Source organism: Beta vulgaris, chromosome 7 (assembly GCF_026745355.1).
Source record: "Beta vulgaris subsp. vulgaris cultivar EL10 chromosome 7, EL10.2, whole genome shotgun sequence".
NCBI classification, from domain to species: domain Eukaryota; kingdom Viridiplantae; phylum Streptophyta; class Magnoliopsida; order Caryophyllales; family Amaranthaceae; genus Beta; species Beta vulgaris.
In genome coordinates, this window is record NC_079208.1 from 35,655,342 (window position 1) to 35,679,575 (window position 24,234).

A 24,234-nucleotide genomic window follows, 5' to 3' on the forward strand; every position below is an offset into this window, starting at 1 on the left:
GTATATAGTATGGACAAATAAATGCAGGTGAAGCTAGCTTTGAAGATGCAAACATTAGCAAAATAATGTTATCTTGCTAAGATATTTTGGCATGTATATAACATGTATATATTAAAACTTCTATATCTTCGTCTTCCCATAACTCTACTTCCCAATATTTTTTATTTTCAGACACTTCCGACATTCTGCTCACAAATAACACCGCCCAAGGTATATATATTGCCCAAGGTATAACATGTATATATTAATAGTCCACTTTTCTTAACAAATGGTGATGTTTACGGTTAAAATATTGCCCAAGGTATATCTTGTTTTTTAGGTGGGTGGGTGGGTAGATGAAGGGGCCAAAAGGGACAAAAGTAACGAGGTTCATTTTACTGTGTCTAAGATGAAGATTCATTAATAGAGTCTGTGGCTTCTTAACCTCTTAGTAAAATAAATATATAAAGAAAAAGTACAGTACATTGGTTATGCTATGTCAAGATAATAATTTAAATTGATAGAAAACCTATTTTATACTATGCTTTTAAGTAAATCATGACCAATGTCATTCTAGTATTTTTTTTTTCATTTTGACAAGGTCATACTAATATATTTTAGTTTTGCAGGGATTTCAATCAATTTATGAAAATTATATGAAAATAGAAAAGATATCTCTTGACTCCAGACATTTTCTTGTTCATGAATTGAATGTAAAGAAGTACAAGTGTACTCACAACACTTAAAATATAACTAGCTCAGAGTTTATCCAGTATACATGAAATGCATTTGTTTTGGTGCCTACTACCCAGGTGATTAGAATGCAGTTCATTATTTAATTTTAGTAGTAACATTTATGACCGTACTTTTTGGACATTGTAAGAAGGTACTTCATGTGTAGTAACATCTCTAGACCACCAATAATAATAATAATAATAATAATAATAATAATATTGTAACTAATAGCCTGGAAAATACTTTATACAGAAGTCCTTAACAATTGTAAGCTAAGCAGTAAAAGATAAGTCTGAATTCCACACCAAGTAGAGGTCCCAAGCGGAGAGCCATAAAGAACACTACTTATGAGCATAGGCACAATACTGCAATTAAAGAGACTATAATGAACCTAGCTCAGCACCGCAATTACAGATAGATTGCAAGCATACATAACCTTGTCAAACACATAACTTGAATACAACCCGGTTATTAGCCAGCACAAGTCTTCTTCAGTTCACAATTCAGTTAACTAGACAGCAAAATTTTATTTTCTTCACCTCATATTTTCCCTCCTCCTTTGATACCGAGTCCTATCATTATATCTAGGTCTGTCTTGATTCCTTTGAGGCACTGGTTCCACTCTCCTTTGCCTTTCTGGAGACCTCTGGACAATTTCACCATTGACAAAGAGCTCCGCTGCAGACAATAACACGAAAGCATATCAGTATTCTTCTTAATATACTATTGCCAGAAGGTCTATATCAGATGTCAGACAAAAAGCAATTTATGATTAGATTTCTAACAGTAATCCTATTCAACTATGACTGATGGAGCGCGGGTGAAGCAAGTGATTGGTACTTCTCTGATTTCATGTTTAATCCTATTACTGAAACACTGGGACCATGTCGCATTTCTTTCCACATGGCACGACTAAAACACATCTTAATGACATCACAAAGCACAAACCATACTGATTAGTCTCACAAGTTAAAAGTCAGAGAAAGTTTGGTCGGGCAGAAACAATTTCTCATAATAGTAATTTTTTCATATTCCTCTATTTGGTCTGTAAAGCGTGGAAAACAATTTTTCAAATGGTGAAAAATCATTCTCCCGAGTCTTCAACTTCCTCTCATCCATCCTCCCCTTTTATTTACATTATTTCTTCCCCCTCTAACTTTTCATGAGAAGAACTAAACAAAGGAAAACTACTCCACAATTGTCTTTTCCTTTGAATTTTTTTCCATAAATAACATTCTCCATTGAAAGTGTTCTCCATTCAAACAAATGGAGCCTAAAACTGAAAGTACATAGGAAGCAACAAGCATGATTCTCTTTATTACTCAACACAAGTAACTAAAAACTGCAGTTAAAAACATGTTCATTGCCATTCCTAAGTGGTGCGCATCAATATAACCCCATAAGGCAAAGACTATAACACAAAAGCTACCATATTGCTATGAAGGATCACCAAAAGGCAGCAAATGGCAGTGGCACCAATGTGAAAAAATCCAAATAGATCTCTTCTGATTTGCAGGCAACAAACTACACTGATTAAATCCAACAAAATATATAATAGTTTGTTAATCCTGTACATAAGATATTGAAACAACCTACAAAGTGCTCATTCCCAAGTGGTAGAATTAAAATAACCCCATACATTGTTTGCCTATGAACCACCAAGCTGGGATAGTCATAGAAGTTTTACAATCATATAGTGGAAGTCAAACCAGCTATGCAATAATTCACAGACGCCAACGTAAAATAGATAAAGAGAACCTGTAGGTCAATATGGATGCATCGTGAAGCATTATTAAAAATCAAAACACAGAACTGCCCAATTTCATTCCTTTCAAAGACCAATGAATATAACATGCAATGAACATCATGAAATCCATGCAGAACAAAGAATTTAAAGCTTCAGCAGAGATGAGTAGCATTTTGGTGACAAGTCCTAGTTCTGTTAGGACACTTTGTGTAGTTTCATAGTTCTGTTAGGAGACAATGTATTTTAATTGCTTTGTAACTTTATATTTTAGGTGTTTGAGTGATGAAGGAATCCTATTACATTTAGGAGTCTAATTCCTTTGTCATTGAGTCTTGGTAGGAGTCTTCTTGGTTTATCTTTTAATATAGGCATGTGTTTAGGCGTGAGCTAGGATGTTTATCTTGCTTCGTTTGTGCTTTATCTTTAAGCTTGTTAGTAGAGTTAGGACCTCCGTTACCCGGACTCGGCAAATTTTGCCATATACCGGTGTCGGTACGACACGACACCGACACCGGTACGAAATACGTGTCGGATCCGGCAAGGTTCACTCGGACACGGCGGCTCTAAACCCTAGATTCCCAAACCCTAGAGTTCGAAGAGGAGAAGAGAAGAAAAGAAGAAGAGGAGAAGAGGAAAAGGTAATAACTCACCTTGACTCGACGACTAGAGCTTCAAACTCGCCGTCGGAGCTTCGAACTCACCGATAAGTTTGTCTCTTGAGTCTTCACTCTTCTTCCTTCTCTTCTTCTCTCTCTTCGTGTTCTGTTCTGTCTCTTGAGTCTTCATCTTTTCTTTTTCTTTTTCTTTTTGTCACAAGTCCACACGTGACATCGTCCCTTTTCTTTTCTTTTTTCTTTTTTTATTTTCCTTCTCCCCTTTTCCTTCTGCTCTACTTTCTTTTCTTAAAACATTATTTTTTCTTCTTAGCCTATGGCTAAGTTGTTCTATTAAATTAATATATTATAAATAGACAATTATGAAATATAAATTAGCATATTAATTATAAAATTTTATATTATAAAATATTATTTTCCCGTACCTGTACCCGTGTCCATATTTCGAACAGAGTCCCCGTACCCTGATTTTTTGGAATTGTCGTACCTAATACTCGGATCCGTACCCATATCCGACACTCCTAGCTGAGTCCAGGTAACATAGGTTAGGACTCTTGTATGCTTTATATAGTTCGACTATTATCATGAATAAAGGTAGAGTTGTTGTTTTGAATTTAACCTATTCCTTGTGGAATTAACGTTTTACGAGAGAATTCAAAACTTTAGCAGTGAATGCAACCCTAGTTATTATCAAACCTTGGTTAGGATTTGATAGTTCCATATCCTTGTTACTTATTCATCAAACATAAAAACGTGTTATTAAGTGTTAAAGAACTCGACCATAACCCTTAAATAGTGATCAAGAATTGCTTTCTTGGTTCAAGATTCATTCAAGATTCATTCAAGATTCATTATTTTAATCAAGAACTCGAAGATAGCCTTCAAATTCATATCATTTGGTGTGGCTGCTGGATCATCACGGAATTTTATTGGATTTTGAGGGGTTTCACTCGTAAAAGATGATGGAAAACATGGAGACTATCACGGCCCTAGCAAAGAAACTTGCGGATTTTATGGAGATGCAAGCACAAGTACAAGCAAGCATGATGGAGATGGGGCGTGACATGCTTCAATTGAGGAGTATTAGGAGTGATACTTCTACTCATAGTGTGAACAACCGAAGGAGAGAAGATGACCTAAAACTCTCGAACCTTCCTTTCTTTAGTGGTGATGAAGATGCCAAGGCATATTTGGATTGGGAGAGGAGGGTAGATCGACTTTTCAACCACAAGCATCTTGATGAACGTGCTCGTTTTTCTTATGCTACCCTTAAGCTTGCAAGGTATGCATCACTTTGGTTTGATTCTCTTCAATCTAGACGTGACTCTCATGTCAATTGAAGACTAAGATGAAGAAGAGGTTTGTGCCACAAAACCACAAACAAGAGTTGTTCTTGAAATTGAACTCTCTCAAACAAGGTTCCATGGCTGTTGAGAAGTATATTAAGAAATTTGAGCGCCTCTACATAGCTTGTGATTGTAGAGATCAAGCGGAGCAAAGCATTGCAAAGTTTGTGCTTGGTTTGAGCAAGAACTTGCGTAATTATATGGAGTTGCAACCCCTCACTACGTTTGATGAGGTGTGTTCTTTAGCGTGCAAATTGGAAAGGCATCATAAATGATTGTCTTTTGGTGCGTTCAAGTCCCTTAGGAACGAGAGTGAACCAGTTAGTTCGTCTAAGGAATCCGTGGGTGCAAAGACTACTGTCCAAGACGTCATGGATGCATTGAAAGGACCACCCACTCTTGGAACGTCCAAGGAACCAGCCATGAAAAAACGTGTGTTTCAAGTGCCAAATGTTGGGACATGAGGCTCGAAATTGCCCTAATTGTACCATAGTGTCAAGGGAAGAGTACTACAACTTCTTGGTGCAAAACAAGGCAAATGAGGGAGAACAAGAACACAACATGGCATCACAAGACGACATTTTTGATATGGCTAGTGATGAGTTTTGGAGTAACCAAGCCAAGTATAGTCCGGAGAAGGCTCATGAAGTGTTGGTGTTAAGGAGGTCCTTGTTGGCTGAACTTGAAGATGAGCAAGAAGATGCTCAAAGGCAAAATCTTTTTCACTCAACTTGCTTATTAAAGGATCAAGCTTGTTCCTTTATCATTGACACTGGATCATGTAGAAATGCTTGTTCCTTAACTATGGTGGATAAGCTGCAATTGCCTACAAGAAAGCACCCTAATACTTACAAGCTAAATTGGTTGAATGATGAAGGTGGCGTGTGGGTGAGAAAGCAAGCCTGGGTAATTTCAAGGTTGGTGAGTATCATGATGAGATATGGTGTGATGTCATACCTATGACAGCATGTTCTTCACTACTTGGGAGGCCATGGCAAAGTGATCGATTTGTGCTTTATAATGGGAAGACAAATGAGTATTCGGTGCTCTTGGGTACTAGGTGTTTGGTACTCGAACCATTGCCACAAAACGACATGCTGCCAAGCAAGACAAAGGCAAGGGAAAACAAGACGGGGATCGTGTGTGTTTATGTTTGTGCCATAGTGAAGTGTTAGAAACCGCAAGCAACAAGAAGAAGCATCGACAACAATTGTTGCAATTACGCAAGGGTACCAAGCTGGATGTAGGGGACAAGGTTTGGTTATCACTTACAACTCAAAGACTTCACGAGAGTCACAAGCATGGAGAACCTGTTGATGAAGGTCCCTTTGATGTTGTTGAGAAAGTTAGTTATGAGACGTTCAAAGTATTGTTAGGAGATGGCATATGTGCAACGTTTCCTTCGTGTGACTTAATTCCATGTTTCAAAGACTAAACTTGAGGACAAGTTTTTTCCTACAAGGGGAGTATGATGCGTGGATGAGTAGCATTTTGGTGACAAGACCTAGTTCTGTTAGGACACTTTATGTAGTTTCCTAGTTCTATTAGGAGACTATTATTTTAATGGCTTTATAACTCTATAGTTTAGGTGTTTGAGTGATGAAGGAATCCTATTAGGAGTCTAATTCCTTTGTCATTGAGTCTTGGTAGGAGTCTTCTTGGTTTATCTTTTAATATAGACGTGTGTTTAAGTGTGAGCTAGGATGTTTATCTTGTTTGGTTTGTGCTTTATCTTTAAGCTTGTTAGTTGCATTAGAGTTAGGACTCTTGTATGCTTTATATAATTCGACTATTATCATGAATAAAGGTAGAGTTGTTGTTTGAGTTTAACCTATTCCTTGTGGAATTAACGTTTTAGGTGAGAATCCAAAGCTTTAGCACTGAATGCAACCCTAATTATTATCAAACATTGGTTAGGATTTGATAGTTCCATATCCTTGTTACTTAGTTACTTATTCATCAAACATAAAAACGTGTGACTAAGCGTTAAAGAACTCGACCATAATCCTTAAATAGTGATCAAGAATTGCTTTCTTAGTTCAAGATTCATTCAAGATGCATTCTTTTAATTAAGAACTCAAAGATAGCCTTCAAATTCACATCAAATTTATAGCTAAGTTAACTTATACATCATTCCTGCAGATTACAATGCTTATCATGGCAAGGTTGTGCACTTCAAAACTCATCTAGTATGCTATAGCTACACGAACTATCGATGTTAAAAACTTCACCATGAATTGTGTGAAAACGAAAGTGGGAATAATCAGAATTGTCTCGAACAATTTTGAGACCTTCAGCAAGGCATTAAGCATGGGCCCTATGCCCGCCCTATAGGGATATATAAAAAGGATCCAGAATCCCATTTTTTCAATAACTAAATAATTTTTTTCATTCAAAATAGTTGAAAAAATTATCAGCTTGTTTATACTTCAATGTTAGTTTCATTTTCAGGAAGGAGACACCTTAGATATAACAACATAGTAAGGATATGCCAAACATAAAACTAAAATAAGCTATGATATGTAAAATTATAGAGTACATCGATTAGGGGCAAAAATTTTGGAATAACAAATGTGAAACTTTTTTCCATCTAATAAACTCATAGAAATATATAGGTGGGGCCCCTTAAGATTAGGGGGCCTGAGCGGTCGCTCACTCTGCTCATGTGTCTGAGACTGAGACCCCTCTTGGCATACTATCATCAAAGTCAAAGAACTAACATAAATGCGGCTCTACAACGAAAGGTGTTCAGATGAAACTATGAAAGTACTCACGGTCCTTTTGGTAGTTGGTCATAATGGTGGTAATGGGAATGAATTTAATGCTAATTTATCCTAAAGTGTCCACTTTCTTTCTTGAATTTTCAATCCCATCCAATACCACCTTGTAGGTGGTAATGAGTGGTAATGAAAACTGCTTCCCCTCAAAGACAAAAACACAAGTTTTGGGGTGAGATTGCTTGACCATAGAGAAAAAATGCCTCCCCATGGAGATTTTAAGGGTCCTTCTATAATAAAATTACACTTAAAATTCATTTCCATTACCGCAATTCATTAACGACTACCAAACGAGCCGTCAGAGCTTCAGACAAACCTACACATGAAATTTACTATGAAAATGGACAATTACTAAATCTACACATGCTCCCTAAGAAAATTGTTGAGCTAACAAGGCATGTATTCATGGACAAAAGGGCACGACTCCATGTATGGACATGACGTCTATCTTGGTCCCAACGATCGCAATATTCAACCTCTAACATTTTCGCTTAATTTGAACCTCAACACAAATATTAAAAAAAAAGCATTCCAACTACATTGAAATGCTAAAACACATTAAGGCAAGCACATCAGCTATTTACCTCCATAATCTTTGTTCTCAGCATCAACATAAGAATCAGGAAGCACAAATAAGACCCCAGGCAGACCTACAACAAAAAGCATCAAACAATTAAAGGTAACACAATTACGATAGTTGACAATTAAACAAGAAATTATATCACAGCCACACACCTTCCATTTTATTGGCAGTTTCTTCATCAACTTCACAACCAAACCCAAAGTACCTCTCACAAGAAACATTGTAAATTTTCTTCGTTGCTTCTTCTTCACTGAATCATCACACAATCACACAACATTACTTAAACAAAAGATAACCACCAAATCCATGAACAAATTAAACACTTTTACTATTCTATCCACATACATAAAAACACAAAATAAAACAAAATCCCAAAACAAGCACATCCATAAACAAAAAGAAAAAATCCATTACAAAAATAACATTTTTTCTATATCCTAAAAATTGCATTAGTTTGACTTACACACTTGTTAATCCACAACTCTAACCATTAATATCTTTAATTATATACTCCATCCGTTTCAAATTATAAGGGATTTCAGCTAAAAGAATTTGTTTCAATATATAAAACATTCTACAATAGCAATGTGAATTTAATTGCATCTACATACTATCATGATAAGATTCTAGGTTATTTGATATTACCAATACAACATTTGATATAACTAAAAGAGTAAAACTAACAAAATCCTCACTATATAGTAAGTAGAAGTAGTTTATATGCCTTATACTCCCGCCATCGCAAAATATAGTTCCCATTTTCATTTTGGGTGTCCCAAAATATAGTTCCCATTTCTATATTTAGTTACACATTTTTCCATAATTTGTCTCGAAAAACCGTGTCCAATCATTTATTTGCTTCTTGAATTTTGTTTTTTCCTTTGTTTATTCAACCAAAATGTTACAATTAATGCTCTTTCACCAATTATTCCCCATTCTCTCTCCTAAAGTCATCTTTTTCCATACAACATTTATTTAAATAAACAAAAAATATTTACTATTCTCCTAGATTCTACTTACATAAATTACCGTAAAAAAAAAGAAATGGGAAATATATTTTGGGGCGGAGAGAGTAATATAAAACAGAGGGAGTATTATGAACTTTCACTAATACGCGCAAAATAAAATAAAAATAATAATAGGAACTGAAAGATAAGGTAGGAGTAAGTAAAAGATACCTTCCAAGAACCTTAGCGAGGGTTTGAATATAACAATCAATCATCTGCTGCTTGTTAGCGCCTTCACCACCAGGCTTATCCATAACAATCAACCAATGCTCGTAGTCGCACCCGGGAAACAAAGGCGCGATTTCCGAGGGAGGCCGGTCGCTAAAGTTAGACCCGGAAGAGTTGTTTAGGGGCGAGTAAGGTCCGGACCGGTTGACCCGGCAACGAATGGAACCAAACCGAGTCGAAGCGGCCGAGGCGACTCGGACCGAGTGAGAGATGAAGGAGGTGGGGCGAGCGGGGCGCGCGAAGGCGGAGACTGGAGGAGGGAAAGTGATGGAAGGGGTAGAGGAGAGGAGGCGTCTAAATGAGGAGAGAGAAAGTGACTGAGTATGGGTTGGTCGGAGAGAGAACAGAAGAGAACGAGTTGCGGTGGAAGCCATGGTTATGGACTTTGGAGGAGAGAGAGAGAGAGAGTGAAAAATAGGGAAGGAAATGCAATGAGGGTTTTGTTGGGGGGTTTTGTTGAGGATAATTTTACTGAGGATGTTTTTGACCGGGTAATGGGTAATATTTTGATTATTTGATACTGAATTTGTGTGATGGGAGATTTGTGGGTCTATTTGGGTTTGGCCCGTTTTGATGACTATTTTTGGATTTTGGACCGACGATGTCACTTTAGTGTTTTCCTAAGGAAACCTTTGAACTCGCCACTAATTTTTGGTATGTAGGCTATGTTATTTCTTTCTCCACCAATAGGAACTCCATAAACAAGTTATATTTTCAGAAGTGACATATTTTTGAATTTTTTCCTTGAATAATGCAAAAGTGGGTTTTAATTCCAGAAATATGTCCAAAAAAAAAAAATCCCTGCGTACCGTCCACGTAGGACGGCACGCGGGAATTTTTTTTCTACTTAAGTAAAACCGCTACTTGAAGTAGCGGTTAATATGAATTTTTTTATTTTTTATTTTTATAAACCGCTACTTCAAGTAGCGGTTTACTGAAATTCCCAAGGTTTACTGAAATTCCCAACTCCAGAGTTTGATATGTGCTTGCAACATTTTGCCCAGGTAAACTGCTACTCAGGGTAGCGGTTTATATATATAAACCACTACTTGAGATAGCGATTTATGTGTATAAACCTCAAGACAGTTGAGTACTCCAACAATCACATACATTGAATATAAAATTTTTCAATATTATATTTTTATATCATAAAAAATGGAAAATGCTACCAACACTTATTCCAGGATTACATAACGAACACTTTGTGTCGATGCATTGTCAAAATTATATGCTATGAAGCACAACTTGAATCAACACTGCTAAATTTTATGACATTTGTCAAGTTGTTGTTTTTGCTTGTAACTAGTTTAGCCAAATACTTCAATCGTCCAGCACACATCTCGTGAGTCTGGTCAATTAGAAAGGGAAGTCAGATGATCACCAATTTGGCTATAATCGAACTTCTGGTCAACTAATTTTGTAGAAATAAGATCACCAATTTGGCTATAATCGAACTTCTATAACTTCATATAAAAAAATTTGCTCCTTGAAGAGTCTGCCTAAGCGATTTCTTCGAAGCATCGTCTCAGCTTTGCTCATCTGATCAAATTGACGTAATTATGGGTCAACAATCATTGTAGTCACTACAGTGGAAAAGTAAAGTATAGTAGCTTAAAATAGTTATCATTTCCTCAGCGAAATTAAAATGGTTGTTCGAAGCTTTCGATGAATCTATGATGTACACAATTTTTTTCAAGACATGAAAAACCACATAAACCAATGTTAGGCAATATCTAGCATAGGAATAAAAGCCTATGGATGAATATATTTAGATATGGTAATTATTAAAGGGATTAGAATGTCAAATAAATTGCAACACTCACTTGCAAGATGAAAGCATGTTCAATCTTATCGACATGTTTAGGGATAAAGATTTGATTCACTATTGAACACCTATTCATTGCGGATAAAGTTATGTGATATGGATTCCGATTTGGGGCAAATCCGACTTAAGTACAACACCCTGCAACATTTTTATGCTTTGCCTCAAATCAATAACCGAAAAGTACTCTTGTAAAAGTCAAAGTAGTGTCACACAATAACAGTAATGTACCTGGAAAGATGTTGACTATACCATCTTCTTAGAGGTCGCCAAACATTGATAAAATGTCAAAAAATACAATTTCGTAGGCATTTCATTTGAATAAAAATTATGTAGTGCTGATATTCAACACTTGAGTAGTCAGCTTACATGATCAGTCAACCATCCATCTGGAAAAACACACAAAGTGTCACCAGTTGTCAATCTGTCAATCATGTGAAGATTTAAGCATATTTCCTTTTCCCGATCTACAAGCTGAGGCAGATAATCATGGAATAGTACCTTTGGCAAGGTGTCATACACAAAGTCCTTACAACTATGTTCTTTGCTAACTGAATGACTGCCTTTACTAAACACATCCTTTTCATTTTAGGCAAATTAAAAATGAAATGCCCCATGGAAATGTTAGTTCTTAATAACAATAATTGTTATACATATGGTAATGTTTGTAAAAGTTAAATGTGATGACCATAATGCATCTGTAAGACAATAAGCTCTTTTGAGTTGCAATTCTTTTGCCTCTTTACGTTCAAAGATGTCACCTGCATAGATTTCGATTTTGGTTCTTTATTTTCCTTGTTTCCCTACCTGTTATATATATTTAATATTGTAATGACCATACAATTATTTTTGGATTGCCAAATCAAGCATTATATATTTAAACAAGAGCAAAGTACTTAAAGTATATGAATCCAAATTACTGAAATTGATGTAACCATCGACGTTCATGCTGATTTCTAATGACCAGAGCATTTGATGGACAGATCCAGAACAAACACTTTGACAATAAATCAATTGAAGGTAATGTCCTCATCTCATATTTTCCATATTCTAACAAATATCTTAAGAAAAGATTTTCATATTATGCACCAATTAATTTTATTAAGTAACATAAGAAGGTAAGTGCGAAATTGAACTTAAAAGTTATTAAATAATTAATTTAGCATATTTTGAAAGGAAATAAACTTAGTTATTCAACTATTTATCTTCAAAATTTTAAATGAATATCTTAAAATTATATTAAGTGCAGTCTTTTGTACGTGTGGGTTAATTGGTGGTTATGAACTAAGGTTTTATCTAGGGTTTGCCTTCTATCATCACCCCGGATATTCAATTTTTTGCCTCTTTCCAATCTCATCACAAAAGCAGTTGTGTAATCGAAAATAAGTCCATACACTACGCATTGCTTAAAATTGTTGATATGCAATTGCACCAATGTTGGAAGACAAAAACAATGCCTTGTGTGTAAGTATTACACGACGGTTTCCCACTAGTAGAAAAAAAAACGAAAGGGCTGCGTTTTTGGCTAGCAGCCCTTTCTATAGCAGCCCTTCACTAAAAGTGAAGGGCTGCGGTTGAGGCCCAAAAACGCAGCCCTTCTTTATACAAAGGGTTGCGGTTTTGGCACAAAACCGCAGCCCTTTCGACCCATAAAAAAAAATATTTTTTGACATTTTTTTACTCTTAAATATATCAAGAAATTTACAACAGGGAAAATCAACAAGAATAGTCGAAATTTATAGATCTAAAAATGAAAAAAAATAACAGAAATGAAAAAAAGAACGAAAATGAAAAAAAGGAACGGAAATGAAAAAAAATGAACCAAAATGAAAAAAAAAACGAAAATGAAACAAAAATCAAACTCAAACCTAGATCTGAAAAAAAAACTCAAAAATTACAATCTACATCCAAAAACTCAAACCCCATTGTTTGTTTATGGCTAAACTCGAGTTGTTGGTGGTTGGACTGGTGTTTGACATTTGGTGGTGTCGTGCGTTGGTGGTTGGCGTCAAGGCCATGGTTGTAGTGGTTGAAGATGAGCGAAAAAAACGTGGTTGTTGACGATGACGAAGCCGATGGTTGTTGACGATAGCGAATTGAAGCCGGTGATCATTGACGAGGACGAATTGAAGCTGGTGGTGTTAGTATGAGGAACGAGGGTGAGAGAGAAGAAGAGGGGTTCTTTTGTTTGTTGTGGACGTGAGAGAGGAGGAGAAGGGAGGAGGGTGAACGTGAGAGAGGAGAGAGAATGAGGGAAATTAATTGCATTGTGAGAACGCTAGCCCGCTTAACATTTGAAGCCCGCGAATTCATTTCAAATTTTTTTAAAAAAAAGCCCATAAAGGGCTGCGTTTTTTTAAAAACGCAGCCCTATAAGCCTTAAAGGGCTGCGTTTTTAAAAAAACGCAGCCCTATAAGCCATAAAGGGATGCAATTTTTAAAAAACGCAGCCCTATATGGCTTATAGGCTGCGTTTTTTAAAAAACCGCATCTCTTCACTTTTAGAGAAAATGCAGCCCTTCCAGCGCAGCTCTTCCTTTTTTTCCCCTAGTATTCTTTATTTATTTTTTCGTAATTTATGTGTTCAATATTATCTCAACTAACATTTGGCGATTAATTAGGAACTTAATAAACATAGCTAATTAATTAACAATAAGCATCGTCAACGATTAGTATTGTAATTACATATTCAATATGAATTATATCGATACACACTTGCAATATATCTTTCACAAGTATAAATCTGAAACTTGTAATTTTCGCTTTTATTTTGCTTGTGTAGATCCTTAGGTGTGATTTTAGAAGCCATAAATGAAATACGCTCAAAAGTAACCAACATTGAGTTTTCGTTGGCTCAACTATATTGTAAGTAAGATGTTCTCATAATGAAGCTAAAAACAATGGTGGGAAGTCAACAAAGGCCAATGATAGTACACCGGAAGAATAAAAATCAACAATAACTCCAAGTGCTAGTTGCGCTACTAATAGTCGATCGAATACTTCTTTCCTAAGTCCTGATAGTAGATTGGGTGATTGTATACAAAAATAAAAAATTAAGCATAAACTAAATGTTGATTTGGAAGGACAAGAGAAGGAAAATGCAGAAGAACCCTCAGAAATTGAATCCTTTATTATCTGAAATATTCGTTTAAACGTGGCTCAATTTCCTCTACGGTTGGAAACACTTAGAGACGTAAAGGACGAGCCAAAGAAAGAAGTAAAATAAAAGCCAAATAGCCTAGTGATGTCATGAAGACTTCAAACTCCATCTCAACATCAAAGGGCAGCATTAACCAATCTAGTAGAGCAAACAATGAAGACAAAATTATGGAGAAGCGAACTCCTTGGTGGAAAAAACAGGAGCATCCAAATTCAAAAGAAAACGTAAGTTTTGAAGTTGATTGTTCGTCAAGAATCTTTTTTTTACAATGGTCATTACCTTGAACTATTTACTCCCAATTTATAGGCATCTTCAGCAAATCTAAAGGGGCAACAAAAAAGCAATTCAAATGCACAAAACGAACAGGTATACGATAACATTTTTTTGGAAATTTAATAGCCAAATTGGTTTTTTCCAATTTGTATATATTCTCTATAATGTCATGGAATGATTGGATACCATATGATTTTGAGGAATATTTTTCATTGTTGAATATCAATATATTGTTTAATGGGAAAATTCCTTATAGGTACCCCTTGAGGTTTGACGTGATTCTTAAATTGTCCCTCACATTTGGGGAATTACTTAGATACCCCTTGTACTTTGAGTTTATGCTCAAAATACCCTTACTGTCGATGGAACATTAACATCGTTACATTCCTCCCCCTAATTTTCTCTCGCTCCTCCCACCATCCTTCATTGATGAACCTATTGCATCCAAGCAGGAAACTCTATTGTTGGGCAGCTCTGCCCAGATTCAAGCCACCACTCACCAACAACAACCGCTGACGGTGGCTGCAAGTAGCATCCACTAGCAATCATTGTCAATGTAAGGACTAAGCCAAAAGCATAAGGTTGAAGCCCAGCCACCCCACCCAATAACCACAAAGGGTTGTCAGCACGCGTCCTTAGCAGCGACAACAACTAACATCAACTGCCGGCGTCGCTGACAGTGCATGACCTGAGCCACAAGCAGCAGGCCGAACCCCAACCACTGCAGTTTTCCCTGCCCTTCGTCGCCTATCTGCACCATCTTTTGTCGCCTAGATTTACAAAATTCTTCCCGCCATCGTGGCTTTAAACCGATTTCTGTGCAACGGTTGTTTGTAGATTAAGGGGATTTATTATATTTTAAAAAATCCAAAAATTATGGGTAGGATTTTTGAATTAATTCAACAAATTAAATCTGAGTTTTTTTTGGTTAATTTAACAAACTATCCGAAAATTCAAGAAAAATAACAATGGAGGATGGTGGATGAGAAAGAGAAAATATATGAGGTTTGGAATGTCACCAATGGAGGATAGTAGGGGGAGAGAGAAAAATCTTGGAGGATGGTGGGAGGAGAGAGAAAATTAGGGGGAGGGAGAGGGGAAAAGTTAACGGTGTTAGGGTTCCGTCAATTGTAAGGGTATTTTAATCACAAACTCAAAGCTCAGGGGTATATGAGGAATTCCCCAAATATGAGAGGCAATTTGAGAATTACGTCAAACTTCAAGGGTACCTGAGGAGTTTTCCCTTGTTTAATCAATATTTGAATATGTCCACCACTTTTAATGCCAGTTACAAACATTTCAGTTATACAAACTTATCTCGAAAACTATTTTTTGAAGCTGAGTACAAATATAATAGGAATTTAGTTTTGGCAATGTTCGGATAAAACTATGGTCATAGCCAAAAAAAAAATATCACTATCCATTTAGCTGTTATGACCAAAATTGGTTATGGAACTGTCCAACATACACAAGTATTGACAGTTATTTTCAACCTTTCCAAATTCATAAAACACCATCAATGCCGACCAATTTCACTACAAACTCGACCATGGCACTGGGAATTTGAGATTTATTTGATTGAATGCTGCATGCACAAAACTTCGCAAGTCAACCGTATGAATCCTAATTGTCTTCAGATAATGTCGAAACCTTAATTGTCTTCAAATTACCATCCTAGCCGTTAATGGAGATCTGGTGATATCGAAAAAGGCGTTAATGGAGCTAAATAAATATGTAACCATTTCTACAAAGTAATTTTTCTTATGCCTCTAGGTATAATTTCATACTACAATTTTTTGCACGCGATGCGTGCTTGAATTTATTTCGAAACAGAAACTCGATTTTCTTTGGCATAAGAGTCAAAATTTGAACATTAGACATATGAAGTATAATTGCTTTTAGTTGCAAAATTTGACTGGTTTAGTTTCTGTCATGTAAGTCTCTCACCATTGTTTTTTTTTTGTTTTTTTTTTCAAAGTTAATAAATTCTATGAACAAAATAGAAATTTTATTGAATTTATTTATGATTTCTAATATTATAATTTTTTAGTTGATTTTTGAATTAAGTACAATACTTCATAAATTGTAAAGAAAGTGGACACTTTGATTTCAAGTCAATTTGTTTCCTCATTTTAGTGATTTGCATAACGTAAATTATGCAATTTCATGATTTTCTTTTTGTAAAGTTTCCTCATTTTAGTGATTTGGTATTTTTGTTTGAAACCCCTTTTGATTTGTAAGTGAATTTGTAATTTTGAATGGAAAGGAGGTAACATAGTCTCTTCATTCAGGGACATCATAGCTCCCCCCTTCCCTTATATAATAGAGATATGTTGTACTTTAATTCTTGAATGATATTTTACATATTTTTTTTTATCTTGATAGTTTTTTTTTTTTTGAGGGGAAACATGTTAGTTGCTTATAATAAATCAATTTCCGCCAAAGCTAAAATACTTTGGGGAAAGGAATCAAACCATACAAATTCGGAATCAAACACAATGTCCCATCTAGCAACTAAGTGCGCTACTGTGTTTCCCGATCTCTTAACATGTTTAACAGAAAAAGAATTAAAACCCCTGCTAGCCCTATGAACAACATCATAGAAATGAAAAATGGGAGCCAAACCATGCACTTCATTATTAATACACCTCACCACCTGCTCCCCATCACTTTCCACCACTATATCACTGAAGCCCAGTCGGCCCGCAGCACGAACCCCAAACCGGACAGCAGCAGCCTCAGCCATGACGGCATCCCATCTCGCACTACACCTACAGACCGCCATACCCACCACCATACCCGACGAGTTGCGAGCCACCACCCCCAATCCTACTCCCCTATCCATTATGATGTGCGCATCAACATTCAGTCTAATACACCCACCCACTGGAGGAATCCACTTTGTAGCCGTTGAAGGGGGAGAAGAAGAGACCCCCCCAAAAACCCGACTCGCATATACCACATAATCTTGCACCATCTTAGCCATACCCCGAGCTATCTCTAATGGACTTGGAGGTGTTGTCTCAAAAACCGACAAGTTTCGGGCGTACCAGGCAGCCTAGCATAAAGAGGAGAAAATCATAAGTTCGGACTTACTAACCTGAGAACCCATCCATTCCAGCATCTCCGCAAAAGAGGTTAAGGGAGCTTGTATCAGCAGGTCTTTAAACTGGCTACTCTCCCAAATAATGCGAGCGTGTGTGCATACAAAAAGAGTGTGGATAATTGATTCATCATCACCACCACATACTGGGCATGTTGCATCATTGATGATATGTCGAGCCTTCAATCGCTCCTTCACCGCCGAACCACCCTTCCTAGCCCGCCATAGAAAGTGCCGTAGCTTGGGAGGCCCGTCAATGCGCCACAATTGCTTCCATTTTTCAACTTCCTCCACACCTTGTTGTAGCTCCCATGCACGCAGGTGGCCACGCCTAGCAATCCAATAGCCCGAACGGACTGAATAACAACCATTAATATTTGGCCACCAGTAAAGCTCATCTCTCCCCCACTGTTGCGAAAGAGGGATATCCCTTATTGCTCGCCCATCATTCGTCTCAAACAAATCGTTTATCATATCCACCTTCCACCTTCCTTCCTCAAAACAAATCAAATCAGACACCCTTAGGGATAGGTCCACTACGGTCCTTGGTGTGGGAACTAAATGAGAGCCATCTCCAGGGAGCCAAGCATCCTCCCACACCCGGATATTTGAGCCATTACCTACCCGCCATTTCAGCCCATCAAACAAAACACTTCTCGCACCCGAGATACTTCGCCAAGAATAACTAGGATCAAACCCCCTCTCCGATTCCATAAAGGATGAATTTTTGAAATATCGAGCCTTCAAGATGTTGTGCAATAGAGAACCCGAACTATGAATGAGTCGCCACCCTTACTTTGCAAGCAGTGCAAGATTGAAACTCTTCAGATCCCGGAACCCCAATCCTCCCATTGACTTTGGGAGACATAAAGACTCCCAATTGTGCCAGTGTAGCTTCCGCGCTGTATCATTTGATCCCCACCAAAACCGAGCAAAAAGAGCATGAATCTCATCAATCAAGCCATCAGGTATCTTAAAGATACTCATCATATAGGTAGGAATAGCTTGCGCTATAGCCTTAATCATAACTTCCTTTCCCGGCTTCGAAAGCAACTTCTCTTTCCATCCCTGCAGCTTCTTCCATATTCTTTCTTTTAAACAAGCAAACACAGCTTTCTTAGAGCGACCAATAATTGTCGGGAGACCCAAATACTTTTCATGTCTCACCACTTCTCGAACCCCGAGGATACCAATAATCTCCTGTCTCCTAGTAGCATCCACATTCCTGCTAAAAACTACTTCTGTTTTGCTAAGATTAACCTTCTGACCCGATGCCCTCTCATATTTACTGATTATATCAGCAACTCTAGAGCATTCTTGCAATGTAGCTTTAGCGAAAAGTATGCTGTCATCCGCGAAAAATAGGTGAGAGACCCTTGGTGCACCACGGCATATCCGAAACCATGAACAAGATTTTCCCGGGCCGCTTTATCAATCAACATCGAAAAAGCATCAGCACAAAGAAGAAAAAGATAAGGAGACATTGGGTCACCTTGCCGTAGGCCTCAAGATGGAGTCAGAGCACCCTCAATCCTTCCATTGATTTTAAAAGAAAACCGTGTACTTGACAAGCAACCCATTACACGCTGAATCCATGACGTACGAAACCCTAGACGCTCCATTACAGATGCCAAAAAATCCCACTCCACCCTATCATACGCCTTACTCATATCCAGCTTTGAAGCAATTGAACCCTCTGCTACCTCATTCCTTCTTTTCATAGCATGAAAAACCTCAAAAGCAACCAGAGTGTTGTCTGTAATCAATCTCTTTGGAACAAACGCGCTTTGCTGAGGTGAAATAATTTTGCCCAAAAACAATTTCAACTTATTTGCCAGAACTTTTGAACATATCTTATAAATAACATTACACAAACTTATAGGACGAAAATCACTCATGCAATGTGGATCAGTACACTTAGGAATCAGCACAATACAAGTTCGATTTATTGCAGACAAGTCAACACCACCCCGCCACCAAGATTTAACAAAAGCAATTATATCAGGACCAAGGACATGCCAAAATTTCTGATAAAATAAAGCGTGCATACCGTCAGGCCCCGGTGCTTTATTAGGGTGCATCTGAAAAAGAGCAAGTCGAACCTCCTCCCCCGTGGGCTCCATATCTAAGACCACATTCATCTCCTCCGTGACACATGCATTTAATCCTGCCATAGCCTCCTCGAACCCCGTAGGATTACCACACATAAACAGCTTATCAAAGTAGTCCCCCGCGATGGCTAAAATGTCATCTTCCTCCGTTTGCCATCTGTTATCAGAATCCATGAGGCCTCGAATTTTATTGCTCCTTCGCCTTTGACTTGCTTTGTGATGAAAGTACTTAGTGTTTTTATCGCCGTCACGCAACTCATTTGCTCGGGCACGCGCATACCAGTACGATTCCTCTAGTCTATGCAACACATCAAGCTCCCTAGAAAGGGAATTACACTTCTCCAGCATGTCAGCATCCGGTACCTCACCTTGAACTTCCTTCAATTTCTTCTCGGCTTTTTTAATTTTTTTCTTTACATCTCCGAAAGTTTTCGCAGCCCAAGAAGAAAGCTGTTCCGCCACTGTTTCAATTTTCCGAGAGATAGCTTCCCCAGCCCCATCTTTCCATGAGTTCGCCACCACCCTCTCACACTCCTCACTAGACAGCCACAATGATTCGAATCTGAACAACTTGCTTTTCCTCTCTCTCGGATCTCCGACACCCGCCTTGAGAAGGATTGGAGCGTGATCGGATTTATATATGGGTAAATGAATAACCCTCCACCAGGGAAACAAACCACACCATCCTTCACTACCCAGAAATCTATCCAATCTCTCGCGCATAAAAGTAAAAGTTTATCCAATCTTGATAGTTAATCACTATTATATAATAGAAAAATATAGGTCCAAATATATGTAAAAGTTTCATTATATATAGGAAACACTATAAAAAAAGTAAATAATTTTTTTCCTTATCTAACTTCTAAATTCTGATTTCACTACAAATACACCTCTATTTTTTTTATCATGACCCACCATTAATTTGAATGGTTCTTGAGAATAGTGATTTGCAAGTAAATTTTTGTAAATATTTTTGTATTTATTGACGTGTTAGGTTATTAGTTTTAGTTTGCATGTTAATTTTGAGTTTTGATAAAGTTTCTTGATTATATGAGTGATTTGCGAGATTTTTATAACGTGATTTTCTCAATTGTATGAGTTATTTGTAAAGTTTCTTCTTTTAAGTGATTTGTGATTGAGTGTTGTAAATTAATTTTTGGTAGTTTTCTTTGAGTGTCGATTTTGATTTTGACATTCCTTTTGTAATTTAAAAAGGGAAGAGGGACAAAATAGGTATTTCAAAAGAGAACACCATTGCTCCTCCCTTCCCTTATATAATAGAGATATTCTAAAGCCTAATTTTCGTATATTATAGATTTAATTTTGTTATTTAGACCTTGATAAATCGTATATAATAAGGTAAATCGTCATGTATTATATTGTACAAGTTCAGAAATCATATATACCTAATACATTACATAATTTCAATTTAATAAATATATTTTTGGAAGTTATCCATAAACTACCAATAATATAAATACAAATAATAAGGAAACTGGAAATTGTCCATTGTTTCATTACAGTAGCATTTTTTTTCCCACAAATCCACCATAAGAACATACATTCATAAGTTTTTGAGATGTAGCTCATAAGGAGTTGAGGGGAAGTTCATAATGAAGTTGAGAGGAAAAACACATAGTAGTTATTATTTTTTTGCAGTTTATTAGTTAAAGAAGAGGTGGTTTAAACCACCATTAAAATTACTTGTGTGTTTGTTCTTGTTGATATTTTTTTTTTTTTTTGGTAAAATGTAAGGATATATTATGAAATGAGCAATAACATGCCACCAAAATACAAATTTTTCACCAACACATAACACCTACAACACAAACCAAGCATCAACTATTCAACTGCCTATACAAAACTGCTAGCTTATCTAGCCTATACTTGCTTCCAGGTTTTCAAGCTAACTTGTTTCAGTAGTAGACCATTTGCTACCGACTTTGCTTCTGATACGCCTATACTTCACTCTGTATACTCTTCACCAAAGCCTCAGGTCTGGGCACAATATTATGCCAATATGCTGAATTTCTTGCTTTCCATACACGGTACACAGTAGCTGCCAGAGCACAATAGTAGCCCTTCTGTAATTTCTTGTTTCTACACTGCCTTCCCCATTTTTTCCAACCAATATATAGATACTCATCAGTAGTTACTTTCAAATTCAACCACACCATAATCCCAACACATACCCTGCTGCTAAAAGGACATCTGAAAAATAGGTGAGAGTAAGCATCATCTCCATTATGGCATAGTAAGCACTGAATATCTGAGCACACACCTACCGCAACAAGTTTTTCTCTTGTTTTAACCTTCCCCAATGCAACCATCCAGACAATAATAGAGTGTTTGGGAATGTTAAAATTTGCCCAAACCCATTATGCCATTGAACTGATTCAAACTGGCCTTTGAGCCATTTATATCCAGACTTGGATGAATATTTTTTGGTTCCATCCAACCACCTATTTTCAACATCATAACCTCCTTTAACCACATCCTTTACTCTGCATATATTTCTACAACCCCAACTGGCATCATAAGGTGGCCTATAAGCCCACCAATTTTGCTCTTTGATGTAAACAACATGCACCCATTTTATCCACAACAAATCTTCCTTTCGTGCAACTTGCCATACATATTTGCCCATAGCTGCAATATTCCAAGTCAAGCAATCTCTAATACCCAACCCTCCATTCTTTCTTGGCATGCAAACTTTACTCCAAGAAACAGGGGTGGTCTATGTAAATATTCCTTACCTTCCCATAAGAATACTCTACACAACTGAGTGATCCTCTCCATCACATTCTTAGGTAATGTGAAAATTTGGGCCCAAGATGTATGTAAACTGATCAATATAGAGTTAATAAGAGTAACTCTAGCTGCATATGATAGATGTCTTGAACTCCGGCATAGTATTCTTTTGAGCATCTTATCCACAATAACATCACAGTCAGTTTTGCATAACTTCCTAGCTATGATTGGCATGCCTAAGTATCTGAAGGGGAATTCACCTCTCTGGAAACCAGTGGCAGTCAATATTATTTCAGATATCTCCTCCTTGACATTGCCAAAATATAATGTAGTTTTCTCTTGACTAGCATGCAACCCATATACTTGAGAGAAGGCTTTCATAGTTCTTTTCATTAGGATAGCAGATTGCACCTCTCCGTTACAAAATAATATCAAATAATCTGCAAAAATCAAATGGCTCACTTGAAGAGAAGCACATTTGTGATGAAATGAAAAGCCCCCCTTCTTGCTCATTATACTCATCAATCTGGAAAAGTATTCCATGGCAAGGACAAATAGAAGTGGTGACATTGGGTCACCTTGTCTGATGCCCTTTTTTCCTTGGAATAATCCAAATAATCTGCCATTAATACTCAATGTGAAAGATGGAATAGTGACACACAACATCACCCAGTTAATGAACTTTACAGGGAACTCTAGACCAACCAACAACTCCCTAATAAATTCCCAATTCAAGGAATCATATGCTTTCCTTAAATCCACCTTCATTGTACACCTTGCAGGGCCACTCTTCCTCCTATAACTCTTCATGATGTCCTGATATAGAAAGATATTGTGCATAATAACTCTATTTTTTACAACGGTACTTTGAACCTGATTAACTAGACTAGGCAAAACCTCAGTTAATCAGCTACATATCATCTTAGAGATAATATTATACAACACATTACAGCAGGCTATTGTCCTAAATTGTGTGACATCCACAGGTTGTTTACACTTAGGAATCAAACTTAGGGTTGTAGCATTTACCTGCTTCAATAGCTTTCCACTCTCAAAGAAATCTAGAATGGCATGTGTTATGTCAGGGCCAATGCAACTCCAAGCTTCCTTAAAAAATCCACTGGTGTACCCATCTGGTCCAGGTGCCTTATTCTCCTCAATATCAAAAAGAGCATGCTTCACATCATCACTACAAAATGCTCTGCAAAGTCTTTGACTATGGATAATAGACACTGTTTCACCCTCTTTTATAACAGTTTTACTTACTTTCTTAGGTGTATGTTGTTGCTGACCAAGCAGCCTATCATAATACTACAAAGGCCTCTTTTACTTTCTTCTGATCCTCAACCCATAAACCATTTATGTCCTTCAACCTACATATATGATTATGGGCTCTTCTCTTCTTTAGACATGCATGGAAGTATGCAGTGTTTGCATCTCCTCCCTTAATCCAATCACCCTTCACTTTCTGCTGAAGAAAGCTTATTCTAGCTTTGTTTAGTCCTGCCTATTGAAGCCTGGCTTCCTTCTCTTGATTCAGTAATTCATAGTTCCCAATATCTCTATGAATTTTCTCCTGGCATTCAATCATAAGTTGGTGAGCAACATTAACTTGTTTTTCAATATCAGAAAAGTGTTCTTTATTAAGAAGCTTCAAGGCCTTCTTCATTTGTTTCAGCTTTGTCACAACTTTGAACATTGCACATCCCTGAACCTCCAGCTACCAAGCCTCCTGAACTACTTCCATAAATTATCAGAGTGAGTCCACATATTGAAGAACCTAAAAGGTTTAGGTTTACTCACAACATTTGACTCCAATCTGATTACACATGGATAGTGATCTGAGACTCCTTTAGTGAAAAAAGTTACATCAGAATGCTCATTAAGTGCATCCTACTCATCGTTAACTAAGACCCTATCAATGTTAGAAAATACCCTGTCATCCCCATCTTGCTTATTAGTCCAAGTATAAAATGGACCATGTGTAGCATGCTCCTG

At 37.0% G+C, this 24,234-nt stretch overlaps 1 protein-coding gene across 1 annotated transcript; it reads right to left on the reverse strand.

Moving 5' to 3' along the window:
- Positions 1–900: 900 nt before the first annotated feature.
- On the reverse strand, positions 901–9,487 carry LOC104899215 (multiple organellar RNA editing factor 2, chloroplastic). Its single transcript, XM_010686366.3, has 4 exons — positions 8,960–9,487; positions 7,934–8,031; positions 7,783–7,848; positions 901–1,392 (listed from the first exon to the last, which is right to left on the reverse strand). Exons 1-4 carry the CDS (start codon positions 9,388–9,390, stop codon positions 1,250–1,252), a joined length of 738 nt encoding a protein of 245 aa, XP_010684668.1. The 5' UTR covers positions 9,391–9,487; the 3' UTR covers positions 901–1,249.
- Between the last annotated feature and the right edge of the window lie 14,747 nt (positions 9,488–24,234).

Bases quoted from the DNA above. Each gene is read 5' to 3' on its own strand.
- LOC104899215 (XM_010686366.3), bottom strand. From the start codon at position 9,390: ATGGCTTCCACCGCAACTCGTTCTCTTCTGTTCTCTCTCCGACCAACC. The intron at 8,032-8,959 runs GTATCTTTTACT...GTGATGATTCAG, and splicing joins CTCGCTAAGGTTCTTGGAAG to TGAAGAAGAAGCAACGAAGA. The intron at 1,393-7,782 runs GTAAATAGCTGA...TATTGTCTGCAG, and splicing joins TGAGAACAAAGATTATGGAG to CGGAGCTCTTTGTCAATGGT.